Source organism: Cheilinus undulatus, linkage group 4 (genome assembly GCF_018320785.1).
Source record: "Cheilinus undulatus linkage group 4, ASM1832078v1, whole genome shotgun sequence".
In the NCBI taxonomy this organism is placed as follows: Eukaryota; Metazoa; Chordata; class Actinopteri; order Labriformes; family Labridae; genus Cheilinus; species Cheilinus undulatus.
In genome coordinates, this window is record NC_054868.1 from 43277391 (window position 1) to 43300544 (window position 23154).

At 41.3% G+C, this 23154-nt stretch overlaps 1 protein-coding gene across 1 annotated transcript in view; it reads left to right on the forward strand.

The window, feature by feature from the left end:
* dchs2 (dachsous cadherin-related 2) overlaps nucleotides 1-23154 on the forward strand; it is a 37455-nt gene that overhangs the window by 3440 nt on the left and 10861 nt on the right. Inside the window, exons 2-12 of the mRNA XM_041785588.1 lie at nucleotides 2075-2266; nucleotides 2367-2598; nucleotides 5075-5317; nucleotides 11395-12414; nucleotides 13003-13190; nucleotides 13429-13528; nucleotides 13649-13809; nucleotides 16666-17509; nucleotides 18030-18269; nucleotides 20837-20971; nucleotides 22793-23002. Of these exons, the coding sequence (XP_041641522.1) occupies nucleotides 2075-2266; nucleotides 2367-2598; nucleotides 5075-5317; nucleotides 11395-12414; nucleotides 13003-13190; nucleotides 13429-13528; nucleotides 13649-13809; nucleotides 16666-17509; nucleotides 18030-18269; nucleotides 20837-20971; nucleotides 22793-23002 (3565 nt within the window). The remainder of the gene's footprint in view (nucleotides 1-2074; nucleotides 2267-2366; nucleotides 2599-5074; nucleotides 5318-11394; nucleotides 12415-13002; nucleotides 13191-13428; nucleotides 13529-13648; nucleotides 13810-16665; nucleotides 17510-18029; nucleotides 18270-20836; nucleotides 20972-22792; nucleotides 23003-23154) is intronic.

The following is a 23154-nucleotide window of genomic DNA, read 5'->3' on the forward strand; positions in this document are numbered from 1 at the left end:
ACACAAGAGATAACTTAATGTATAGCAGTGGAATAAACAAAATCTTCTTGCCCCACTGGAATATATTTTTACTGAATTTAAGCAGTGCCGGCATTACTTTTGGGGTGGATTATCAATTGCCAGAAATGTTAAATACAATAAATGCTATACAAAACAAATATGTGAAATTTTATGGCATTTTTTCTTCTTCTGGATTTTAGTACAAATTTAAAAAAATCCACTTAACATCTCAGTTCCAAAAAAAGACATTCTGACTATTATTATTTGAGGTTTTAGGATTTAAAGGGTTAAAGTGCAAAGCATAATTTTTGTAGTGTGCATGGATGGGCAGAATAACAGAAAAATGAAAAAAAGAAACTTTTTCTTTTGTAAAATCTTTACACTTTTATGAAAATAGAGAGACAAAGGTTCAGGTTAATGACAGCATTCATTAGATTGGCTAATAATCCATAAAATGAGAGCTAATGACTGAAACATTAAAATCTGTGCTTTTTGTGTGGTGCAGAAGTCTGCCTGCCACATTTGGATGTTCGTCAGTATGAGGTTGAAAGAAAAGCCTCCTGGGAGTGTTTCAAATCTAATCACACCTTGACCCATGTCACTGAAGTTTCCTCTGATCAGAGTTCATCGAGCCAGAGATGAGATCATGTTTATTGCTTATAGTGAGCGCTCTCTCTGTAGTATTTGCCTCTTGTCACAGTAACATGAAAGAAGCTCCGTCTGAGGCGTGTCTTTACTCGACAGTTTGGCCTTGACAGTTACACTCTCCGCTCTTTGATTGTGGGGATTTTTTATGCTTTTATAGTGTTGACTCTCTCTGAGAGAACAAGACGAGTCATTATGATACGAGGTTAAAACTTAACATTTGTACACGACAGATGGCACGGATCACTGTGGAACATCTCAGTGAATACACAGCTTGTAGCTGAGCAACATCTATATCACTTTTAATATGAAAAAGAGAGATTTATCAGGAAAAGATAAATATTTATGTTGTAAATGGTGTCATTACTAGCTGTTGTTTGGAAATGAATTTACAGTTAAAGTTGAGGGGATGAGCCATACTGGGGCAAGTCTAATGTGTCTGGTAATACATAAAGGAGCTACAGTATATGCTAGATAAAAAAGACAAAAATATGACTAGAATGATTGGTACATTACTGTGTTAATTTCATCGACTAAAACTATGACTTAAAGGTCACATATTTTAACCCTTTAAGACGAGTTTATATTGTTCTCAGAGGTACCCAAAACATTCATGTGAAGTTTGTTTCTGAAAAAACACCCCAGTACTGGATTTGTGCATGTCTAAAAAACACTCTGTTTAGTCCTCTCAGAAAATGGATGTGGCTCTCCTTATCCTCCTCTCAACTCTCAGAGAGGAGGATCAGGAGAGGAGGGTGGGACATTCTTCCAAGAGGAGAGGGCCAACCGAACCTGGGGGCGGGGCTAACTCCCCACATGACATCATGAGGGGAAAATCTGAGAACGGCTTGTTTCAGTACACATTTCCTGAAAGGTGAAAATGGGGGGTGGGAGGTGGGGGGGATTTTCTGATCCTTGGGGGAATTGTGGACAGGCCAGGGGCACATACTTTTGTTAGAAAAGCCCGAAAAAGTGTATTTTGCATAATATGTGACTTTTAAAATGTTCGTCAACAGCCTTTTTTCCATGAGAAAGACTTAGACTAGCCAAAAATAGATCTTTGATGACTAAAACTGGACTAAAAGTAGGTTTAGTTTTTGTCACGATGACTAACACTAGATTGAAATGTAGTTTAGTTTTCATTAGACATTAAACATCCATGATATTTTTCCACTGTGGGTAAATTTGTCAAACTACAATGCATCTCTATCTATTCGGCCTCTCACCTGTAGAAAGCAGGGACCCCAGGTTTGGCAGGGTGAATAAAACATGCTACCATGATTTAGTACCAGATTCAGGCAAAAGAAGTGTGGGGGCAGAGTTGGGGCCTAATACCAGTGTCTGGCCTAGTTTTTACACTAGTACACCTTACATTTAATTTTCATTTATTTCCTTTTTTACTAACATGAAATCATTTTTCTACCCGTAGGTTGTGGCCACTGATGCAGACAGCCGTGAGTTCGGCACACTTCTCTACTCTCTTTCTGATGGCTTCGACAAACAGGACAAACATCCTCTCTTCAAAATCCACCCACATACCGGGGAGCTGTGTGTGTCTCAGGATATCGATCGAGACTCAGGCCAGACAGTCCACGACATCCTGATCAAAGCTGAAGATCCAGTGAGTGGACGTCATTTATCAGTTGTTAACTGTGACTTATTTTTTAAGCTGTATTCATTACTGAAACTCAAACTTCTCTTATTTACACTGTAAACTCCAGGGGGGACTGAGCGCACAAACCTACGTGCACATTGAGATTGAAGACCTGAATGATAACGCTCCAGTGTTTAACCCTGATGAGTACACCATGAGCATCAGCAGCCACACGCAGCCCGGCACAGAAATCCTCAACGTCATCGCTACCGACCGAGACTCTGGGCGCTTCGGACTGGTCACCTACAGCATCCTGCCTGGTGACATGTCCAGTCTGTTCGCAATGGATAAACACACAGGTAGGAGAACACAAGAAAACTTGTCACATTTTTACTGAGTACACAAAGTTATGACAGTAAAAACCTGCAGCAGGCTTTAAAGCCATTTAAGAAGATCATACCTGTTTAAGAAACAAACTGGAATTAATGGTGATTACTCAAAAGCAAGCAAGGCCATCAGCATAAAGATTTTATTTTTGTGAAAAGTTATCTTGCTTCAGAAACATTGTTTAGGTTTTCCACTGCAAAAACTCACTGATCTGTCCGAAAGATATATTTTTGGCCTTTTCATGCCTTTATTGATAGAGGAGGACAGTGGATAGAGTCAGAAACAAGGATGAGAGAGCGGGGAGAGATAGACAGGAGAGGGGGTTAGCCAATCTGCACTGAAAGAATTGATTTTTTGACTACTTAATTCTAAATATACCTGTGCATACACAGCCATCTTTTGTCTATACTGTTTGTCCTGTTAAGTGCACTGCAAAAAAGGTGGGCTTAACATAAGATAAAAACACTAAATCTAAGAAGAAAGGTACTCAAAACTAGTAAAATTTTCTGTCCATGCAGCAAGATAGTTAGACTTAATAAGATATCTTGAAATAAGATTGTTAAATCTAGAAATAAGTAACTCGTTAGAAGTTACACACTAAAAATAAGAAATTCACTTTTAAAACAAGATAAATTATCTAACTCTTCTTAATCCAAGTTTTCAAATCTTGGTAAGCACCAAATAATTCGCAGTGTGTCATCCCCGTCCTGGAGCCAATCCCAGCTGTCATTGGGCAAGAGACACGGTATATGCCAAACTGGTTTCCAGTCAATCATAGGGTTGACCTGTAGAGATAAACCATAGACTGTAAAAAGAATTGGACAAAGCCATTTGATTACAGTAGACGGACTCAAACAGTTTTTGAAGCCAATCCGCGGCAGCTTCCATATTGAAATTGCTGTCTCAACCGAACTTTGGATCAACCTAACGGCAGGCAAGAGCTCGACTTCCTGTCAGCTAGCCAGCAAGCGTTCTGCCTGTCAAGCTATCATCAAATGAGACGTGCCAATCAGTGCGCAGTGAGGTTTTTCCTAAATATAATCGAAACAAATGTGAACCAGGCTGTAAACCAGTTTATTTCTAGTGTAAAAAAACGGTTTGTACATACGTGACTTCCAGTGTTCCTGCAGTCAGCCTCAAGAAGAACACTCATGGTATTGTAATTTTTTGCACTTCTGCATTGGCTTCTTTTTTCAGGACCAGAGGTTGCCACTTGAAATAAACAAGCTGTAACAATCACAGTCACATCTAAGGGCAATTTAGAGTCAACGATTAACCCAACAAGCGTTTATCGCTCTGTTATTTTTTCCTGCATTCCTATTGGTTGGTTGGTCAACGTAGCTCATAGCAGCAGTCACATTGTAAGATGATCATCCTAAATTTCTGACACTGTCATAATTTTATCCCAGGCTATCTTTGGTTGCATGACTGTGACAATGGCCGTCTGTCAGTCTGTCTCACAGAGCCACATAGCCACGACCAAAGATGTCGCCTCAATTGGTCATCTTACATTTGGGACAGCCCAAAATCACCAAGTTTAACACAGTCCATTATATTAAAAAACATGCCACTTTTTATCATATAGTCATTTAAATTGTTTTTAAAATTTTCTTTGGCTGTTCAGTGCCGCCGTACATGTGCCTCTGTTTCCAGTTTCTATAAATTTGCACATTTGCGTTTCGTTATCGAGGTGTTTAAGGTGTACGGTGATGCTTAAATAAAGATTTTATAGTGTGCCACGATGGACTGACTTATCTTTAATTGAATGTGTGACTCACAGGCCGAGTGTTCAGGGATAAACAACGTCTTACTCCATGTAAGTCCTCGTGAGATGATTGGTGGTGTCAGCGCTCAGCAGGGTGCTGCACAAAGCGGCTCAGTGAGAGATAAGATCGGCTCTCTGCCACAATCAAACACTGAATCAGATCTGTTTATTAGTAAATAAGGGGGGCAGTTTTTAGATGAAAGACTTTTGATATGCTTTACAAGCAAATACGCTATGTTTAGTCTTCCAATAACATGAGCAGAGGTGTAGATGGTGTCAGAATAGAGATTAATGCTATAAAAGGGATTGAAGAGTAGATCTAGGTGACAAAAGTTAGCCAAGGTCCTGACCCACTTATCATCACGTTGTTGTTTATCTCTTAATGAAGTTACCAAAATGCTGACTAATGAGGATGTAGTCAACATCAATGCAGACTGTTGCCAATTTTCTCCTTTAAAGAATTCAAAGTAGCAGCTTCTTTCAGTTTTAAATTTCTAAAATAAAAGAGAAATTATTACCAAATATCAAACAAGGAAAAGCAGAATTGTGAAGCCAAGCTCAGTGAAATGTTTAGAAAAAGAGGAAGAGTTAATGATATTAAACATAAAAGTCCTGTGATGGTTGCATGCCTTGATTTTTAAAGCTATTATAATCAAACCTTTCATATTCTCCTATCCCTTCAGGAATGCTCTTTCTGACCTCGCCGCTCACCCACCTGGGTGCTGCCAGTGTGAAGCTCTCCATAAAAGCTCAGGACGGGGAGGGTTTGACCTCCGTCAAGCCTGCAGAGGTCACCATCAATGTTTTACGCAGCGCTCAGGCTCCAGCTGTGTTCCAGAGGTCACGCTACTCCTTCACGGTGTCTGAAGACGCTCCGCCCGGGACCTCTGTGGGGACCGTGCACGCCGTAAACCCAGCGTGTGAGAGTTCGTGGGGCTGCAGGGTTTATCAGTGATAGTTGACATCATAGCAGAATAACCACATTATGATTGGTGTATTTCCTTAGATATTGTGTTTGTTTGATATCACAAGGTGCTGATGACTTCTAGCTTGTCCACTGAGCTATCTGAGTTTTTTAAAGTGAAATGAAACATTAAGGGGCAGTGGTTGACTTATTTTGAATCACTGTCGCTGCAGTAGCTTAACCAAAGTGTGTTGAAAGAGCCAATGAAGTATGCAACTAAAGAATTCAATGCACATATCATGGACCTGCCATCGTCCTCTCCTGCTTGTCTGCTTCTAATGAGATATACACGTGCACATGCACACAGAGTTGCTGAGGTTCATCCAAACTACAACATACAATTACTGAGGTGCAACCTTGTAAGCTTGAGGAACTGAGGAACTGAACTGAACTCTTAATAACCCAAAGAACAGAGAACAATTAAAATGCGATAGCTAGAAATAACCACAGGCTGTAGACAGTATTGAACGAAGCCTAAAGTGAGGTCAGCCATTTGTTAGCTGCTTTCTTGCAACGCTGTCTCAAACTAACTTCGATTCGCCCAGTAACAAGACAAAGGTGGAGGTGAGGCCGGTCTTAAGCCTCCTGACAAACAGCTACAATGTGCTGGCTTGCAGTCGTATTGGCCCTGCTCCTAATTTCACACAACCTTGCAAAGCCAAAGGATCTGCCAGATTCCATGTCTGTCATCGGACATCTTATCTTCCAAAGCTCTGATCTGAAATGTGTATGCTAGGTCTGAGAATGAATTAACCAATCAGTGTCATTTTAGGAGAACAAGGTGGCAGCTATGGGCATGGCTTAGTTTTACAGCAAACAATGGCCGCCTCTGGAGAAGCAATGAGCACGGATGCAGCTATAGCAGCAGTTGTATCAGAAATGGAGAACATTCATTTATAAGAAGAACAGCAAAGAACCGCACTGAAAGCTTTTCTTGATGGAAGAGATGTTTCTGCTCTATTGCCGACAAGCTTCGGCAAGAGTTTGATTAACCAGCTGATAGTGAACAACAGATTTTGCTACCACTGCTTTTTCCAATAGACGCATCTATCGACTACCCTAACCCTACCCTAATCCTTGTGGGTGAGACACTGATGGCGTAGGGCGCATGTGCAGAACCACAAAGTAGCAATTTTTGATGGGTAGCAAAAAATGATAGAACACCGGCTGTCAAGCTCACATTGTGTAGTTTCCTCACAGGGCTACACACGGCTCCTACATCATCTGTTTTGTAATGCAAAGAGAATGAGATCATGAGTTCAAGCAGTCGAAATAAGATTTCTCAGGAAGGTTGCTTGGCACACCCATCCTGATAGGGTGAGGAGCTCTGACATTTGGATGGATCTAGAAGTAGAGCTCCTCCTCCTTAAAGTGGAAGGATGCTAGTTGAGGTGATGTGGTCATCTGATTAAGATGCCTCCTGGACGCCTCCCTGTGGAGGTCTTCCAGGTGCGTGAATTCACTGAAGGGATCATATATCTCATATGGCCTGGGAATGTCTTAAAATCCCCCAGGGGGACCTGGGAGAGAGATGCCTGGGTTGACTTGCTTAGCCTGTTGCCACTGCAGCCTGGACCGGGATAAGCAGAAGAATAGATGGCAATAGATGTGTTTAACAGTCTATCTGGTGTGTCAGGTTAAATTTTGCATAACTCATTTCCATCTTTAAACCAGAGCAGGTGAGATATAAAAAGTCCCTCTCCAACAACGAGTGATTGAATAAAGTGCTGTTACTGCTGTAAAAATCATCATTCTACCATGGGATGTGTATGCAGCTTCTGTTGTTTCTGCAGCCTTCTTCATGCTTCCCATAACTTCCCTTCAGTTTAAAGACCTGTAGCTGGGCCCTCTGGCAGGCCAAGAGAAGCAGCTCAGTTGATTAGGAGACTGAACACACTGTGATATGCTTGGAGCCTTCAGATAAGCAGTAGTAGGACCTGAAAACAAACTCAGAGCTTACTCTAAACAGAAGTTATTGAAGTATTTAAAGCTACCTAAAAAAGACAGATCCTTGCAGGTGAAGCAGCATTCAGGCAGGATTTGTCCTGATAGATGATTAAAGACAGTCCTGTGATCATTGTCGTCATTTAAATCTCCTCTCAGACATAAGGAGGAAGTCTGCAGTTTAATCTTTAATCCCTTTATAATCACATGTACTGACAATAAAGATCAGAGACTGTAAATGAAATTTATTTAAGACATGAAGGATAGTCATTTTGCCACACAGACAGGTGCAGAATTTATTACTAGTATAAACCTATTTGTCATATCAGTCTTTTTTATGGGTGATTTGATTCCGTTGCTGGGAAAAAAAGCAACTTTTAGATTTTATAAACGTCCTGTCAAATTAAGTACTTTTGTTTGACTTTATAATATTTAATAACTGGAGATTTTTGCTTCTCAAAGGTTACCCGACACCCCAGACTATCCTCTAAATGTCCTCTCCATACGTTCCTCTCTCCCTCTAACAGCTAAACCATTTGTTCTTTAAGAGACAGTCATTTCAGGTTGTCTAGTCCATTAACAGATTAACAACTCGCAGCACAAACAAAGAGTTGGACGTGTTTGTCGGGGTCGGGCAGCGTTAAGCTCTCTGCTTGTGTCACAGGTTTGTAATTACTGCTGAAACACAGCAAACACTGAGAGGGGATTAATGAGATCTGCAGTCTGCACTCTAATTACTTAATGTTGCTTACTCTGTCAGTGTGTGGGTGTATTGTGTGTGTGCAGAGTGAGGATATCCGTTTCAAGACTAAGAGATAAATGAGCCGTATTACATCCTTTTTGTTGTTTATTTCCTTTTCTGACTGGTTTTTCTGATATTTTCCTTTGTAATTTTTTTCCAAATGCTTCTTTTTCCTTTAGTCTTTATTGGTTGAAGCTTCTCAGCATGATCCCTCTTATATAAAACTCCCTAGCAACAGTGTACATTATTTCCTCCATCAGACTATCATTACACACTGTTTCAACAGAAAGGTCATTTAATGTGTTTTCCTTCTGTAGCTTTATCTCAGTTTTGTAAATCCTTCTAATTTTTTTTAAATTTTCTTTTCCTAGTTTTTCTCGTTTTTTCACATATTGTAATAAAATATTAACACGATAGGAAGAAGGCAGGGATGCATTAATGCTCTTACCTGACTAGCCAAATAGACTTTCATATACTGTATCCCTTTTTCAACATTCATCTGGAAAACCTTCCACACAAACAATTCCCAGAAGGTGATTGGATGAGCATTCTGTCTGTCACAGTTATCATGGGCCAATTAGAGTGACAAGACTAAACGAGCTAGTAGACAAGTACAGCTCCAGTGCTACCCTAGTGAACACTGCTGTAGTGTGTGAATGGCCGCCTCACACCAAAGCCGGTCAGGAGATGTGCAAAAGCATTTTCTCTGCTTTTGCTCTTGTTTAAAAAACGAATTGTGCCCAAATTCGGATTAAACTGCCTTTATTCTATAGAGACATCCGTGCTAATAGTTACCACAGCCATTGTATACACCCACCCATAACTTTGACTAAGTCATGCCAAAGCAGGCCAGGAGGAGAATGAAAACATCTTTTCTGTCACAGAAAGCTTTCAGTGTTTTATTTTCCTCTTCGTTTCATGCAGAAATGTGGTCCAGTTCTGATACAACTGTCACTATACTATTGCTACGTCTGGGTGATTGCTGCACTAGCTGCAGCCGTTGCTGTCGGCTTTCAGTACAGATAAACCCCTCTCATAGCTGCTGCCTCATTCTCCTCAAATGATGCTGATTGGTCAGAACAGCATAAACACTGCAGACTGGAGCTTTGCAAGATGGATTTGCCTGATGACAGACATGGAGGCAGAGAAATCCATCTGCTTTGCAAGATTATCAATGTTCATCCTGACAACCTAACTGGAGATTTTGCATGTTTTCTTGTAACTATTAGGTTTGCTTTCTTCTTTAGGTTCAAGTAAGTTTGAATATTTGTTGTTAGTTATTTGAAGAATAATTTCTTCATCTTTATTTTTATAGTGAAGGGGGTGTCAACCCTACCTGTCCTTTAATACCAGCAGTCCCTTTATATGGAACGTCATTTAATAGTCATCCTCACAGAGAGTTGAAGTTTTATTTGCCTCTTTTGGGTTGCAATGATTTCTGCTTCCAGACAATGGAGTTGAATTGATTTCCATGTGCCACACTCATAGAAATAAGAAATTACTATTTTAAAGAACTAAATAAGCAGATCATCTCTCGTAGATAAAGCTGTTTTACTGAAAATAATCAGCAATCATCCAAACTTATCAGATAAACTTTTATATGAAACTCTTTTTAGATTGGGATTTTAGATTGGAAAAAAACAGCTTTGTCAAATATTGTTATAAAAAATGCAAATATATTGATACCTTTTTTTTGTAACCAAACTTTATTCAACTATCTGCACATAGAATGAACAGAACAGTGTTACAGAATATTTTTCACCTTTTAAACAAGGCATCTGCCCTTACACCCCCATACCCATACCTTCCCTGTTGTATTCCAAAGGAAGAAAAAATAATAATAATGATAATTTTTAAAAAGAAGAATGGGGTAACAGTAATACACAGTATCAACTTGACCGATAATTCCATCTGAGCAAATACACATATCTATTAGATATCCACAACAGTGCCTTTACATGTATACCTACAAAACTGTCAGAGCAGTCCACAGTTATCTGTCTCCAGATTAGTTAAAATTCTAATTTCATAAATTAGGTCTTGCAGCCAGGATGCGTTAGAAGGGGGGCAGATATTTTTCCAGAAGAGGAGAATTTGTCTACGTGCAATTAAAGAGGCATTTAGCTGTTTAGCAGTCAATCTGATGCTGTCCCTGGGGGTACCGAAGATGGCAACATGAGACGATGGGTCTAGAGTCTGTTTCAGTATTTCAGAAATAGCACCAAAAAAAGACCTTCCAGTAACTTGTCAGCCTCAGACATGACCAAAACATGTGAGTCGGGTCTGCTGGTGTCTGGGAGCATCTGTCACATTAATCAGAGAAGTTTTGGTACATTTTTGATAATCTAGCTTTGCTGAAATGAATCCTATGAAGGAATTTGAACTGAATGAGATTGAGTCTTGCACAGGAGGATGAATTTATTGCCCTCAGTGCATTATCCCACCGTTCATCTGAGAATGTGACACCTAGTTCAGTTTCCCAGCCTGTCTTTATCCTGTGTAAAGCAGGAGGAGTCACTTTAGATAACAGATCATATATGTAAGAGATATGACACTTTGGAAAGTTGGAGACAGCATAAAAATGGTCAATGCCAGAGGCCGCTGGGGCCTGTGGAAATGATAAGGTGTTGGATTTAATATTTTGATACTTTTGATGCTTTAAAATGATATAGTCTGTCCCAATGTAATCATTTGTATTACCAGAGTGCAGTGTCTAAATCAGCAGCACTTCAGTGCAATTGTATTTTTGTAACTTGGACCGTTTGAAAGGAGTTTATTTGCTATTTTTTCTCAACTTAAAAAAGAATTAACCCCATAATATCTAGACCTACCTAGATCGTCTATTTTTGTTGCTTTGGCATCAAAACAGGTGTTAATTTTGTCCGATTGAACTAGTGTCATATCTGGTAAGACAAATAGTAAGAGCTGCTTCACATCAAATAAAAAAAAAAACTCTGAAGCACAGGATCAATCAGCATTTTTAATGTGGTGCAGACATGATGTTTCAACACTGCCCGTGACAAAACAATGTACAAAGGGCAACTTTAAAAAGCAGCCCACACAGAAGAGAGACTGCCAATAAGTGATGGACGAACTACTTAAAGTGCTCATTTGTACATTTTTTTTTTGTTGGCTGTGAGGAAAACACATGCAGTGTTGAGACATCAGTATGTGTGCAGCGTATAAAATGGCTGAATGACCTTTTTCCTCTTTGCTTTAAAATTCTAAGACAATGACAGCCTTGATACACAAGTACTGCATGGTAAATCAAGTGATTTTAGATTTTTCTTGAGACCAACGCTTACATGTTCCATCTTTACTAAAGTCCTCTTTTGTCTCCTCAGACTCAACAGAAACTGTGTCCTACAGAATCTCCTCTGGAGACCCTCAGGATTTGTTCTCCGTCCATCAAAAGTCGGGCCTGATCAGTAACACCAAACCTCTGGATCACGAGTCCCAGCCGTACGTCCTGCTGGTTCTTCAGTCCTTCACTGACTCCTCTCCAGTTTACAGCACCACCCAGGTCAACATCACGATCGCTGACATCAACGACAACGCTCCAGTGTTCCCCAAACTCAGAGACAGCATCACCGTATCTCAAAACACACTCCCAGGGACGGTACTGTTCATCGCCCATGCACACGACTACGACAGCGGCGCCAACGGGAGGGTGCAGTATCACCTGAGGAGCAGCAGAAATGGTTTGTTTGACGTTGATAGAAACTTTGGCACAGTCAGGCTGAATCAGAGTCTACAGGCAGATCATCAGCAGAGGTACAGTCTAGACATCCTTGCCAAAGATGAAGGAGCACCCTCTCTTAGCTCCATGCTGACCCTCACTGTAAACGTCGACCGCACTGCTAATGAAGACAACCTCGCCTTTGAGACACTGGTCTACCAGGTGGAGATCGGCGAGGGCTACAGGAAAGATTCCAGGGTCATCCAGGTGAGGGCGCACAAGAGCCGGGGAGCTCACATGTCAAACTCAGGGATCATGTACTCTTTGGAGGGAGAAGCCGGATTCCCTCCTGCTCCTTTTCGGGTCCACCCAAAGACCGGGTGGTTGTACCTCTCTGAGAGTCTCGACTACGAGGCAGAATCCGTGTTTCGCTTTCGTGTGTTGGCGACATCCAGAGAGACGTCACTGGTGAACATGACTGCTACAGCTACAGTGACGGTGCTAGTTCTGGATATCAATGACAACGCCCCTGTGTTTAGTAAGGAAGTGTACTACTTCACCGTGTCAGAGGGAGCGTCGCCTCGAGGCCTGGTGGGAACAGTGAAAGCTGTGGACAAGGATTCTGGGAAAAATGCACAGCTGTCCTACATCCTGCTCTCAGATGGGAAGTTCTTCCGCATTAATTCTAAAACAGGTAAAAACAACATCTTAATTAAAATATTCAGTCAGTAAATAAGTTGTCAATCTTTCCCTGAGACCCAGGATTAATAAACCATGAGCTATCACCTGGCAACAGTGTTAAGGAAAAATCTTAACAAGACAAAAAACCTCAAACAGACCAGCGTGTTTGGCCCCCAGGCAGACTTAATGGCCATTTCAGATGGGTTGCGTGACAGCCACATAACCGCTGCTGTACGGCTTGATTTTTATTTCACAATGCATGTAAAAAGTCATGGTCTTCAGTCTGCAGTGTGAGCACTGCGTCTCTTAAGTGCAGGCTTGGCCAAAATAAACAAGCAAAAGATAAGTAGAAAGGCATACTGACCTTGTTTTTGCAGGCATAGGTGAAAGTATTCATCCTACAGAAATGACATTGTATTCAAATACATGCACTTCAACATGGAGTTGGCCCCACTTTTGCAGCTATGACAGCCACCACGCCAGATTTTGGATTGTTTTTGTTGACTTTTGTGCCCATTCATTCTGTAGAGTATTACTGAGGTAAAGGAAAAGAAGGAATTTAGAATTTGCTTTCTAAATTTTTGCTTCTATAACCTTCCAGGTGAGATTATAAACTGGGTGGCGTTGGATCGAGAGCAGCAAAGCCAGCACAGCCTGAAGGTGATGGTGACGGACCAGGGACACCCTCGTCTCAATGCCACTGCCACTGTTCACATCCTGGTCACAGACATCAACGACAACACTCCTCAGTTTACACACCTGCCAGCCAACAAGGAGCTCAGTGTTCAGGTAAACAGGATGTGATTATCAGTATTGCTACAACAATGGTAAATTTGATCCCTGAGGATCTGTAGAGAACTGATTAAAAGGTGTTCAACGTGCAAATAACATATGAGAGATTTTGTTCGAGATTCTTCATTTTTGTTTTCTTTAACAGTCCTTCACTTCTGCAAACCTATAAAGGTTTGTTCAGGTGTAGTTATATTCTGTGTATTTCACCATGTTCATTTGGCTCTGTGTACTGCAGATCTGGGCAGGTCTACCAGCAGGATCCTTGGTGACAAACATGTTTGCTAAAGACTTTGACGCAGCAGAAAATGGGACCGTCACCTTCTTTTTGCACACAGGTGACTTATTAACAATGATTTTTCACTAGTATTTCTGTCCGTCGCTCATTTTTACCACTAGATCACCTGAGTCTTAGGAGTCCTTGCTTACGTCTCCTGTATCTCTGTCACCTGGTTTAGAGGATCACAGTTTTGGATGCTTTGAGATTGACAGTGAGAGTGGAGAAATCAGGACTACAGAAGTTTTCACACAGGGAGCTGAAAAGTTCTACACGCTGAGGATAACGGCCAGAGACGGCGGAGTCCCAGCGCTGGAGGACACCGCAGTTGTTCATGTACAGGTACATCCCTCTGATTAATGATACAGTCATGGACCAAAGTATTGGCACCCCTGGAATTTTCCAGAAAATACACCATTTCTCCCAGAAATTGTTGCAATTACAAATGCTTTTGGTATACACATGTTTATTTCTTCAATGTGCATTGAACAAAACAAAAAAGCAGAAGAAAAAAGACAGAATTGACATAATTTTACACAAAACTCAGAAAATGGGCCAGACAAAATTGTTGGCACCCTCAACTTAATACTTGGTTGCACACCCTTGGGAAAAAATACCTGAAACCAATGTTTTCCTATAACCATCAAAAAGCTTCTTACACCTCTCAACTGGAATTTTGGACAACTCTTCTTTAACAAACTGCTCCAGGTCTCTCAGATTTGAAGGGTGCCTTCTTGTAACAGCAGTTTTGAGATCTCTCCATAGGTGTTCAATGGGATTCAGATCTGGACTCATTGCTGGCCACTTCAGAACTCTCCAGCACTTTGTCTCCAACCATTTCTTGGTGCTTTTTGAGGTATGTTTGGGGTCATTGTCCTGCTGGAACACACATGACCTCTTACGCAGACCCAGCTTTCTGACACTAGGCCCTACATTGAGGCCCAAAATCTTTTGATTATCTCCAGATTTCATGATTCCTTGCACACAGTCAAGGCACCCAGTGCCAGAGGCAGCAAAACAACCCCAAAACATCCTTGAACCTCCACCATGTTTGACTGTAGGTACTGCGTTCTTTTCTTTGTAGGCCTCATTCTGTTTTCTGTAAACAGTAGAATGATGTGATTTTCCAAAAGCTCTACTTTAGTCTCATCTGTCCACAAAATGTTCTCCCAGAAGGATTGAGTCTTCCTCAGGTACATTTTTGCAAACTCCAGTCTGGCATTTTTATGTCTCTTTGTCAGCAGTGGTGTTCTCCTCGGTCTCCTGCCATAGTGCTTCATCTCATTCAGATGACGACGTATGGTCCGAGCTGACACTTTTGCACCCTGAGTCTGCAGGACAGCCTGAATTTGTGTGGAAGTTGACCGAGGATGTTTATCTACTATTCCAACTATCCTGCGTAGCATTCTTTTGTCAATTTTTCTCTTCCGTCCACGTCCAGGGAGATTACCCACAGTTCCATGGGTTTTAAACTTCTTGATTACATTACGCACAGTGGACAAAGGAATTTCAAGATCTCTGGAGATGGTCTTGTAACCTTGAGATTGTTCATATTTTTCCAAAATTTTGCTTCTTAAGTCCTCAGACAATTCTGGGCTCTTCTTTTTCTTCTCCATGCTTGGTGTGACACACACAGGCTCACAACTTTTATACATTCTAACTGGCTTCAGGTGTGATTTCTAGATTGCCAGCACCTGTTACTTGCCATAGGTGAGTTTAAATGAGCATCGCAATGCTTGAAATAAAATGATTTACCAACAGTTAAAAAGTTAAAGGGTGCCAATAATTTTGTCCGGCCCATGTTTGAGTTTTGTGTAAAATTATGTCAATTATGGCTTTTTTCTTCTGTTTTTTTTTTGTGTTGTTTCAATGCACATGAATGAAATGCACATGTGTAGACCAAAACATTTGTAATTGCAACAGTTTCTGGGAGAAATGGTGTATTTTCTGGAAAAAATATAAGGGGTGCCAATACTTTCGTCCATGGCTGCACTTACAGAGCATCCAGAAAGTATTAAGATCCCCTTCACTGTTTAAAATGTTCTTATGTTGCAGCCTGATTCTACAGTCAGTTACATTTATTTTAATTCTCTTTTATCTATATTCTGTCCCCCATCACGACAGAGTGAAAAACGGATTTTAGTAACTGATCACATTGGCATAAGTATTCAGGCCCTTTGCAAAAACACTTGAAATTTAGCTCAGATTCCTCCCATTGCTATTGCTGAGATGTTTCCACCTGTGGTAAGTTAAATTGATTGGACATAACATGGAAAGGCAAGCACCTCTATAGAAGGCCTCACAGCTGACAATGCATATCAGAACAAAAACCAAGCCATGAGGTCAGAGGAACTGCTTGCAGAGCTCGGAGACAGGATTGTTGGCAGACACAGATCTGGGGAAGGCTACAAAAATGTCTGCTGCACTGAAGGTTCCCAAGAACACAAGGGCCTCCAGAATTCTCAAATGGAAGATGTTTTGCACAACCAGCTCCCTTCCAAGAACTCTGCTAGATGTCACTTAAAGGATGTGATGAGTGCAGCTGTTCTCAGCTGGTGGGTTGGGACCCAAAAGTAGACTGCATGATTTGTTTTTCCAGTGAATCACAGATATACCTGGATATAAGGATTGTGATTGTATAATGTGTAAAAGCCCTAAGCAGGAACACATTTCTCTGTTTTACTAGGGTAAGGAGAAATTTTTGGTTGTTTTCTCAGTTCAAATTTGGGACATCCCTGCTAATACAAGGTGGCTGGCAACCCTGATTAAATGCAGGGGATTGCACGGGTAGCTTGCATCAAGTCTATGGTTGCAGGAAATGAATGTCATCACCCCTCCAGCCCTGAGCTGGTGAATTTTCTTAGATATTTCAAGCTTCATCGACTCATCCTGTAAAAATTTCAGGACTTTTTTAAGAGTTTAATGTCTACAGGGATTTAGTATCATAAGTCAGGACATGGAGGTGAGAAATGAACAGATTTCTTTGACAAAGGGTTATAAGTCATGGGCTTTATTAAGACTGTAGTTTGGCAGGGATTTTGTTTGTCTTCCCCAGAGATCTTTCAATTGAACCTACATGACAAGAACTTTAGTTATTTTTTTGTCCCTACTACCTAAGCTTCTTATTCCCCCCTTGTTTCTTGGCTTATCATTGACCACCATTAACATTAACAGCAAGCATTGTTTCCTTGTTTACAGGTTCATGGATTGGAGGCTCTTTACAGCCACTCTGACCACCAGATGATGAGGTGTTTCACTGTTAGAGAGGACACAGAGTCGGCAACTGTTATCGGCTCTGCCAGCATTTCAGGTAAAGGCAGACTCCACTACTCCATTTCTGAGGGTGACGGGAGCGTCCACTTTGGCATAGACAGCTCTTCTGGTGACATTTACATCAACCAGCCGCTGGACTACGAGTCTGCAGCGCAGTACTTCCTCCTGGTTCGAGCTGAAGACATAAGACTGGTTCCTGGAGTGAACACATCGGTGCTGGTGAGCGTGATGGTGGAGGACGTGAACGACAACACACCCTGGTTCCCTGACAAGCTTGTGACATTCGGTCTGCCGGAGGACGCTGCCATCGGATCGCTGGCATTTGCTTTTCATGCCAGAGATGCCGACGGGACCTTTTCTAACAGCGCCCTACGTTACTCCCTGGCGTTTGACACTGGAGTCAGTGGCTCCTCATCACGTTTCCCCTTTCAACTCAACCCGTACACGGGGAGTCTGACCATCACAGCACCTTTAGATCGAGAGACCAACCCCAGCTACACCTTCACTGTGACTGCCACGGACCAGGCGAAGAAGAAAGAGGAGCGCAAACAGGCGTCGGTGACGGCTCAGCTCTTCCTGCTGGATGTGAATGATAACCGTCCCGTGTTTGTGTCAGCAGATGCGGTTCAGGTGATGGAGAATGCAGAGGTGGGGAGTCTGCTGCATCATTTCGTGGCCATAGATGGAGATCAAGGGGAGAACGGGGTCACTTTCTTCAGCATCTTGGCCGGGAACAAGAAAGGATTCTTCACTCTAGAGGAGCAGTCAGGTACAGATCACAATTTATGACTTTGAATTTATGATTTAGGACCTGGTTTCAACTTTGCCAAATGTAGTTTGACTTCACCTTTTTAGTTTTTCATTTTAGTTTGAGGTGTCCTGTCCATATTATTGAGTCAAGTGTAGAATTTAAAGGGTCCTGCTAGATAACTCTTTGTTGAATTACATGGTAGAAACCATAAAAGAGCTACTTCAAGTCCTTTACAGAGCAAAGGGTGGTGTCACCAGTTTTACCAGCCCAAACCTTTAAATTCAAAGAATACAGGAAAAAATCTCTTGGAAACTTGTTTTCAAAGCTACACCAAGAGGCTATATGATAAATCATATACCGTTGAAAAGCCTGTTTATTTCCCTTTTGAATGGTGCCACATATGTAAGAACCATGCATTTGTGGGATGAGCAGCAGAGCTGAGTATGTGACATAAATAAAGCATCCCGAACAATAGTCATGGCCTTAAATGATTCTACCTCTCTCGTTAATTGGTTTTATTTTCCTCCATCCTCCATAGGCCTACTGTTCCTGTCTGCTCCTCTTGATTATGAAACCCAGCGCCTCCACCGTCTGACCGTGCGTGCATTTGACCATGGCCTGCCATCCCTCTCCTCCACCCAGACTCTCACAGTGGAGGTTTGGGATGTAAACGACCAGACCCCAGTCTTTAGTCAGAGCGTCTACAATGCCAGCGTGGCTGAAAACAGAGACCCTGGAGAACCTGTAACCAGAGTCTCTGCAACTGATGATGATTCAGGTAATAAAATAGGGTTTATATCTGCCAGTGGAGCAAGAGAAAAAGGTGCTTTATGTTTCTTGATGTAAGATAATGGAACAGAATGTGTCCCTTACTTCAAAACCAGAGATAACTGCTGCCACAATAGCCAGATCTTAGTATTAGTATTATAGAATTAGTATTACAAATTCCCCCCCCCCCCCCCCCTGCAGCTTGTAGGATTATGAAATTTGGTGATTGTACAATGCAAATGAAGTCCCCCATTTAGATATTTTGGTCAAAGCCATTTCTAAGGATCCTTCTCATGTATCAACTCAAAGGGCATGGCCATTGTGGCTTGTTAAATTTAAATGTCTAAAAGTTCCTCAGAAGTTTATTTTATCTTAATTAAACAGTAACAGTTTCTTCAGGGTTGACCATATTTTTCAAAGTTGGTTGAAACATATTAAATATGTCCTGATGCTAACTTTGCAAGCTCATAGATCAGTGAATAATGATCTATGGCAACTTGTTAATTGACATGAAACAGGAAGTTGTTTTTTTCAGGGGCTTAAAACAGGTGTACTGCTAAAAAATATTGGAAGACAGAAGGCAAGCACACTGATTACATGTTTCTTATGGGTTTGTTTTGCCATGAAACAGGAAGTTGTTGCTTACAACACTTGTTCTGCTACAAATATTGGTAGACACAATGCCAGTGGAGAGATTACAAGTGTGCTGTGGGTTTGATCACTCGGTATGCCTCAATGGCTCAGTGGTGCCCCAAACAATATTTTAAAAACTCCACTCCTGCAGTGTGTTCAGCCCGTGACTACGATATTTGGCAGGCAGTAGGATGTAGGATGAAGGATGAAGACTAAGATACTTAAACAAAAACAAGCTTCCTGGACCCATATTGCCAAATCAACAGGAAGTTGAATTTTGAAATATTGGTAAACTGAATTGGTTATACTGAGCATTTACAGGCCCAAGTTTTGTGCAATGGCTGCTGAAGATGTAGTCGAAAAAGACTCATTTGTCTCGTGTACAACACCTAAAGGGTGCGGCTCCGGCAGCTCTTTAAAGTTTGATGTCTCGCCATGTAACAGGAAGGTATTATTATTCAAACAAACAGGGACCAAACTGCCTCAAAGATTACTTGTGTCAGACCATTTTTGAACGTATCTGTATGCAAACATTAAACCCATGAGTAAGACCAGTTAAGCCCTGCATCACATAATTCAGTCAGGATACTCTGGCATTTACACTGTGTGCTCTCACTACATGCTGCATGTTGAAAAAAAAAACATTACTGCAGCAGTCCATTATGCTGCTTTGCCATGACTACAGTATGCACCAAACCCAGACGTGGAGTGAGCGCCTGCTCAGTCCTGATGGCTGGCCTAGTTTTTACTATCCTGGGTGAACAGTAAGGTTTTACAGTAAAAGAACTTTGAACAAGTTATAAAGTTCTCTGTAATGATAATAAGCTTTGGAGCAGCACAGATCAAATATCTGAAAAGACAGGACAACATTGCAAAATAATAGTGACAAGTTTATCAGAGTGGTTTGTTTTCTCTCAAAAAAATTACATTTAGGTCATCTTTGAAAACAGTTTTTGCCTGAAATGGTCCCTCTGTGAAAGTTGAGGAAGCACTTTGCCTCCACAGAAGCTAGATGGCAGCACAAGCATGAGCCTAGAAGCCTGACTGCCTCATAACAGGAACTCAAAACATGTCAAGCCAGAGTTACGTGAGAATAGGATTGAACTCGGAAAGAAGGAATACAAACTCCAAAATAATTTCATATTAATCAGGACTGTATAGATGGTGTTTGTCTTGTAAATGTTCTGTGATAGTCACACTAGTTGTTCGATTAAAAAATATTTGATGTTTTTGATATAAGAAGACACCAGTTCTGTTATTATGCAGCAGAACAATGGTTAACTTCTGTTATTTTTAGTGTATATCCCACATGGCAGAATTAAACCTAAAGGCTGCAGTGGATCAAAGTTTTCATCTGTTTTGTTTCACTCCATTAGCAGTTTAATTTAAGCTGACCTCTGCCCTCTTTCTGTCCTCATTTGTGCTTAACATTCACTGAACATCCAGCAAATCTCATTCATCTGACCCGTCATCATATTCACAAATCTTCACTTCAGTCCTGTTTATTTAAACACTTAGTGCTCGGGGTCTCCTAAATCCCATTTCTCCTCATCGTATTGACAGTACATCTAAACGCTGGAGGTGGGGGGGGGGGGGGGGCATGTATGTAGCAGAGGACTGTACAGGAGGGGTGGTGGTTTGATGTGAACTAACATTCTTGGGGGTGAGAATTGTCCAAGAACAGCAAGCACACAGCTCCTCTGGGAGATCTGAAAGGTCCTCGCTCATGATGATTTCTGTAATCCAAGCCATGTGTGCCGATAGGCGCCGTGTCTGGCAGCTCAGCTCGCTCTCCAAACTATCTCATTTAGTCTCACTTGACTTGAGTTTATGCTGCTTTGTCTCCCCCACTGTTCCCCAAAGATGTCCATCCGCTGGGTTTTGTTATATCTGTTACTCCAAAGCTCATAAGTCTCATATCAACCTGTAATGTTTGTCCCTCAGAGGAGAATGCAGTGGTGTGGTACAGTCTTCTGCCCGGCCCCGGCTACGAGCTCTTCAGCATCAACCCGTACACCGGTCTGATCACCACCACCTCGTACCTGGACCGGGAAGAGCAGCAGCAGTTCACCCTCAGAGGTACAAGGGCATGATGATGTTTACACTGAAAAAATTTGTAAATATTGAAGTTAAAAGAAAGCAAATCTCTGCATCCACTTGAGACTGGCTACAAAAGCCCAGGAATCAACACTAAGCTCCTTATTCAAAGGCCTACATTTACAGCTGCTATAACCATGTTATATTTAGCTATTTATTTATTCATTAAAATACTAAGAAGAGGGTCAGTTTTTAATAACTAATGTTTAGTCACATTTAAGCTATAGTAGACTGGCTATATTTTGGGGGAAACCAAGGGAAATGTTTCTGCACTAACATGTTTTTTGTTTTTCCTCAATTAAGAAAGTTTGTCTATGTTTGGCTGCAATTCTTGGTAATTAAAAGCAATGAATTATCAATGCTGTGGTGTAAAAGTAGGAATCTGTATTCAAAGTTCAAAGTTCAAAATTCTTGTATTTTGGCAAACCTGATGCAAATGTACCGTTATCTTGACTGTATTATCAAAGCACTGTAGCATAAAATCTAAGGGTGTTCTAAAAAGATTCCCCTGACAGTGTGACTCACTGTGTCAACGCTTTGTGATTCCTCATGGTGGTGCTTATTGGTTAAAGAAGTTTGCATAAAGATAAAAGAAGACAGCAAGACAAAGTTAGACATCATCACAAGCAGGTGCACTATTGTGAAAATCAGGGCCAATACCAATGCCAACATCAAAGTTTTAACTAACAGTTTAGCCAGTTACTGATACCAATGTTTTTCTTTATATTTCTCAGTATAAAATTCCCAGAACACCAATATTTTCTAGTTTGTCAGACAAGTGACTTCCTCTACACTAATCATAGGGTCTGTTAGTCCTCTGAAACAGCTGTAAGGCTGGCCACACACTAACGGAGTTTAAGCCTGATGTGAGGCAAGATTTGCCTCCCCCGACGATCGTGGGGGCGGATCTCATGTGGAGCCTCGTCACAAACAATTATTTGTCTGAATAATCCTTGAGTGTATGGTGTCACCACGATTGTTTTACTGCCACAAGTCGCGTCATAGCCTACCAGACCTCAAATCATAAATCTCCTCTGACGGAGCACCCACAACAACCGTTGAGAGTGAGCAGACCAGGTAGCATCACCAGCCAGATCATACATATTTTCACTGCTCACATGCATAAACTTTAGCTTCATTTTAGCCAGGATTTCCTCCTGATTTTGTTCCTTGTTGAATGTATTTTGCTGCAACTGTAACACATGCCAGGACAGCTTATTGTGGAGGGGTATCAACAGACAACAGTGTTTGTTTTTCTTGTTAAGTCACGTGATCACGGAGGGTCGCAGGCGGGTCTGCAGGTGTGTGGGCAGCAGTGATCAACGGTCTTTTTCGGAGGATTAGAGATGGAAAATCACTTGAAATTGTCCTGATGTCGGTGGCCTTCCACGTTTTTAAAATTGTTTCAGATTTGAAAATCGTCTTGTGTGTAGCCGGTCTAAGGCATACTAGTTAACAGGAGTTAAATCGATGTGAAACAACAAAAAATATCTGCTGTTGACGTGTAATGCCACACTGTTCTCTGATGGGTAGATATCTGCAGACAGTCTCTATCAGCCAATAATGATGTTAAACTGATTCATAAGGTACTTACTAATAAAAGGAGAATTTACTACCTGAATTACCTTGACCTTTTTCAGGGAAATGTTATATTCTTCATTTAATCAGATGTTGTATTATACCTGGCTCTATTATCACAGATTCCCTGTACAGGATCTTGACATTATCATTTCAGTCCTATCATAAGTACCTTTCATTTTCCATCCTCACTGAGTAAGATTTCCTTTTGTTTCCTGTCTCCAGTCCAGGCTCGGGACAGCAGCACTCGGCCTCTGTCCGGTACGGCCACAGTACTGTGCTCTGTCCTGGATGACAATGACAACACTCCAGAGTTCATGCAGTCGTCCTTTCAGATCAGCCTGCCAGAGAACCTGCCACCCGGGGTCATTCACACCGCTCGGGCCTCTGATCCAGATCATGGAGAGAACGGAACCATACACTACTCCATATTAGGTGAAGAATCCTGAACTCTATTAAAAGTTATTTATACAACTGCTTTTGAATTTGCTTGTCGTTTTGCATCAATGATAACATCATACTCACATCAATTGCCTTGATTTGTTACAAGTGTGAAAAGAGCAGAAATAAGGTATTGTTGTGAGATG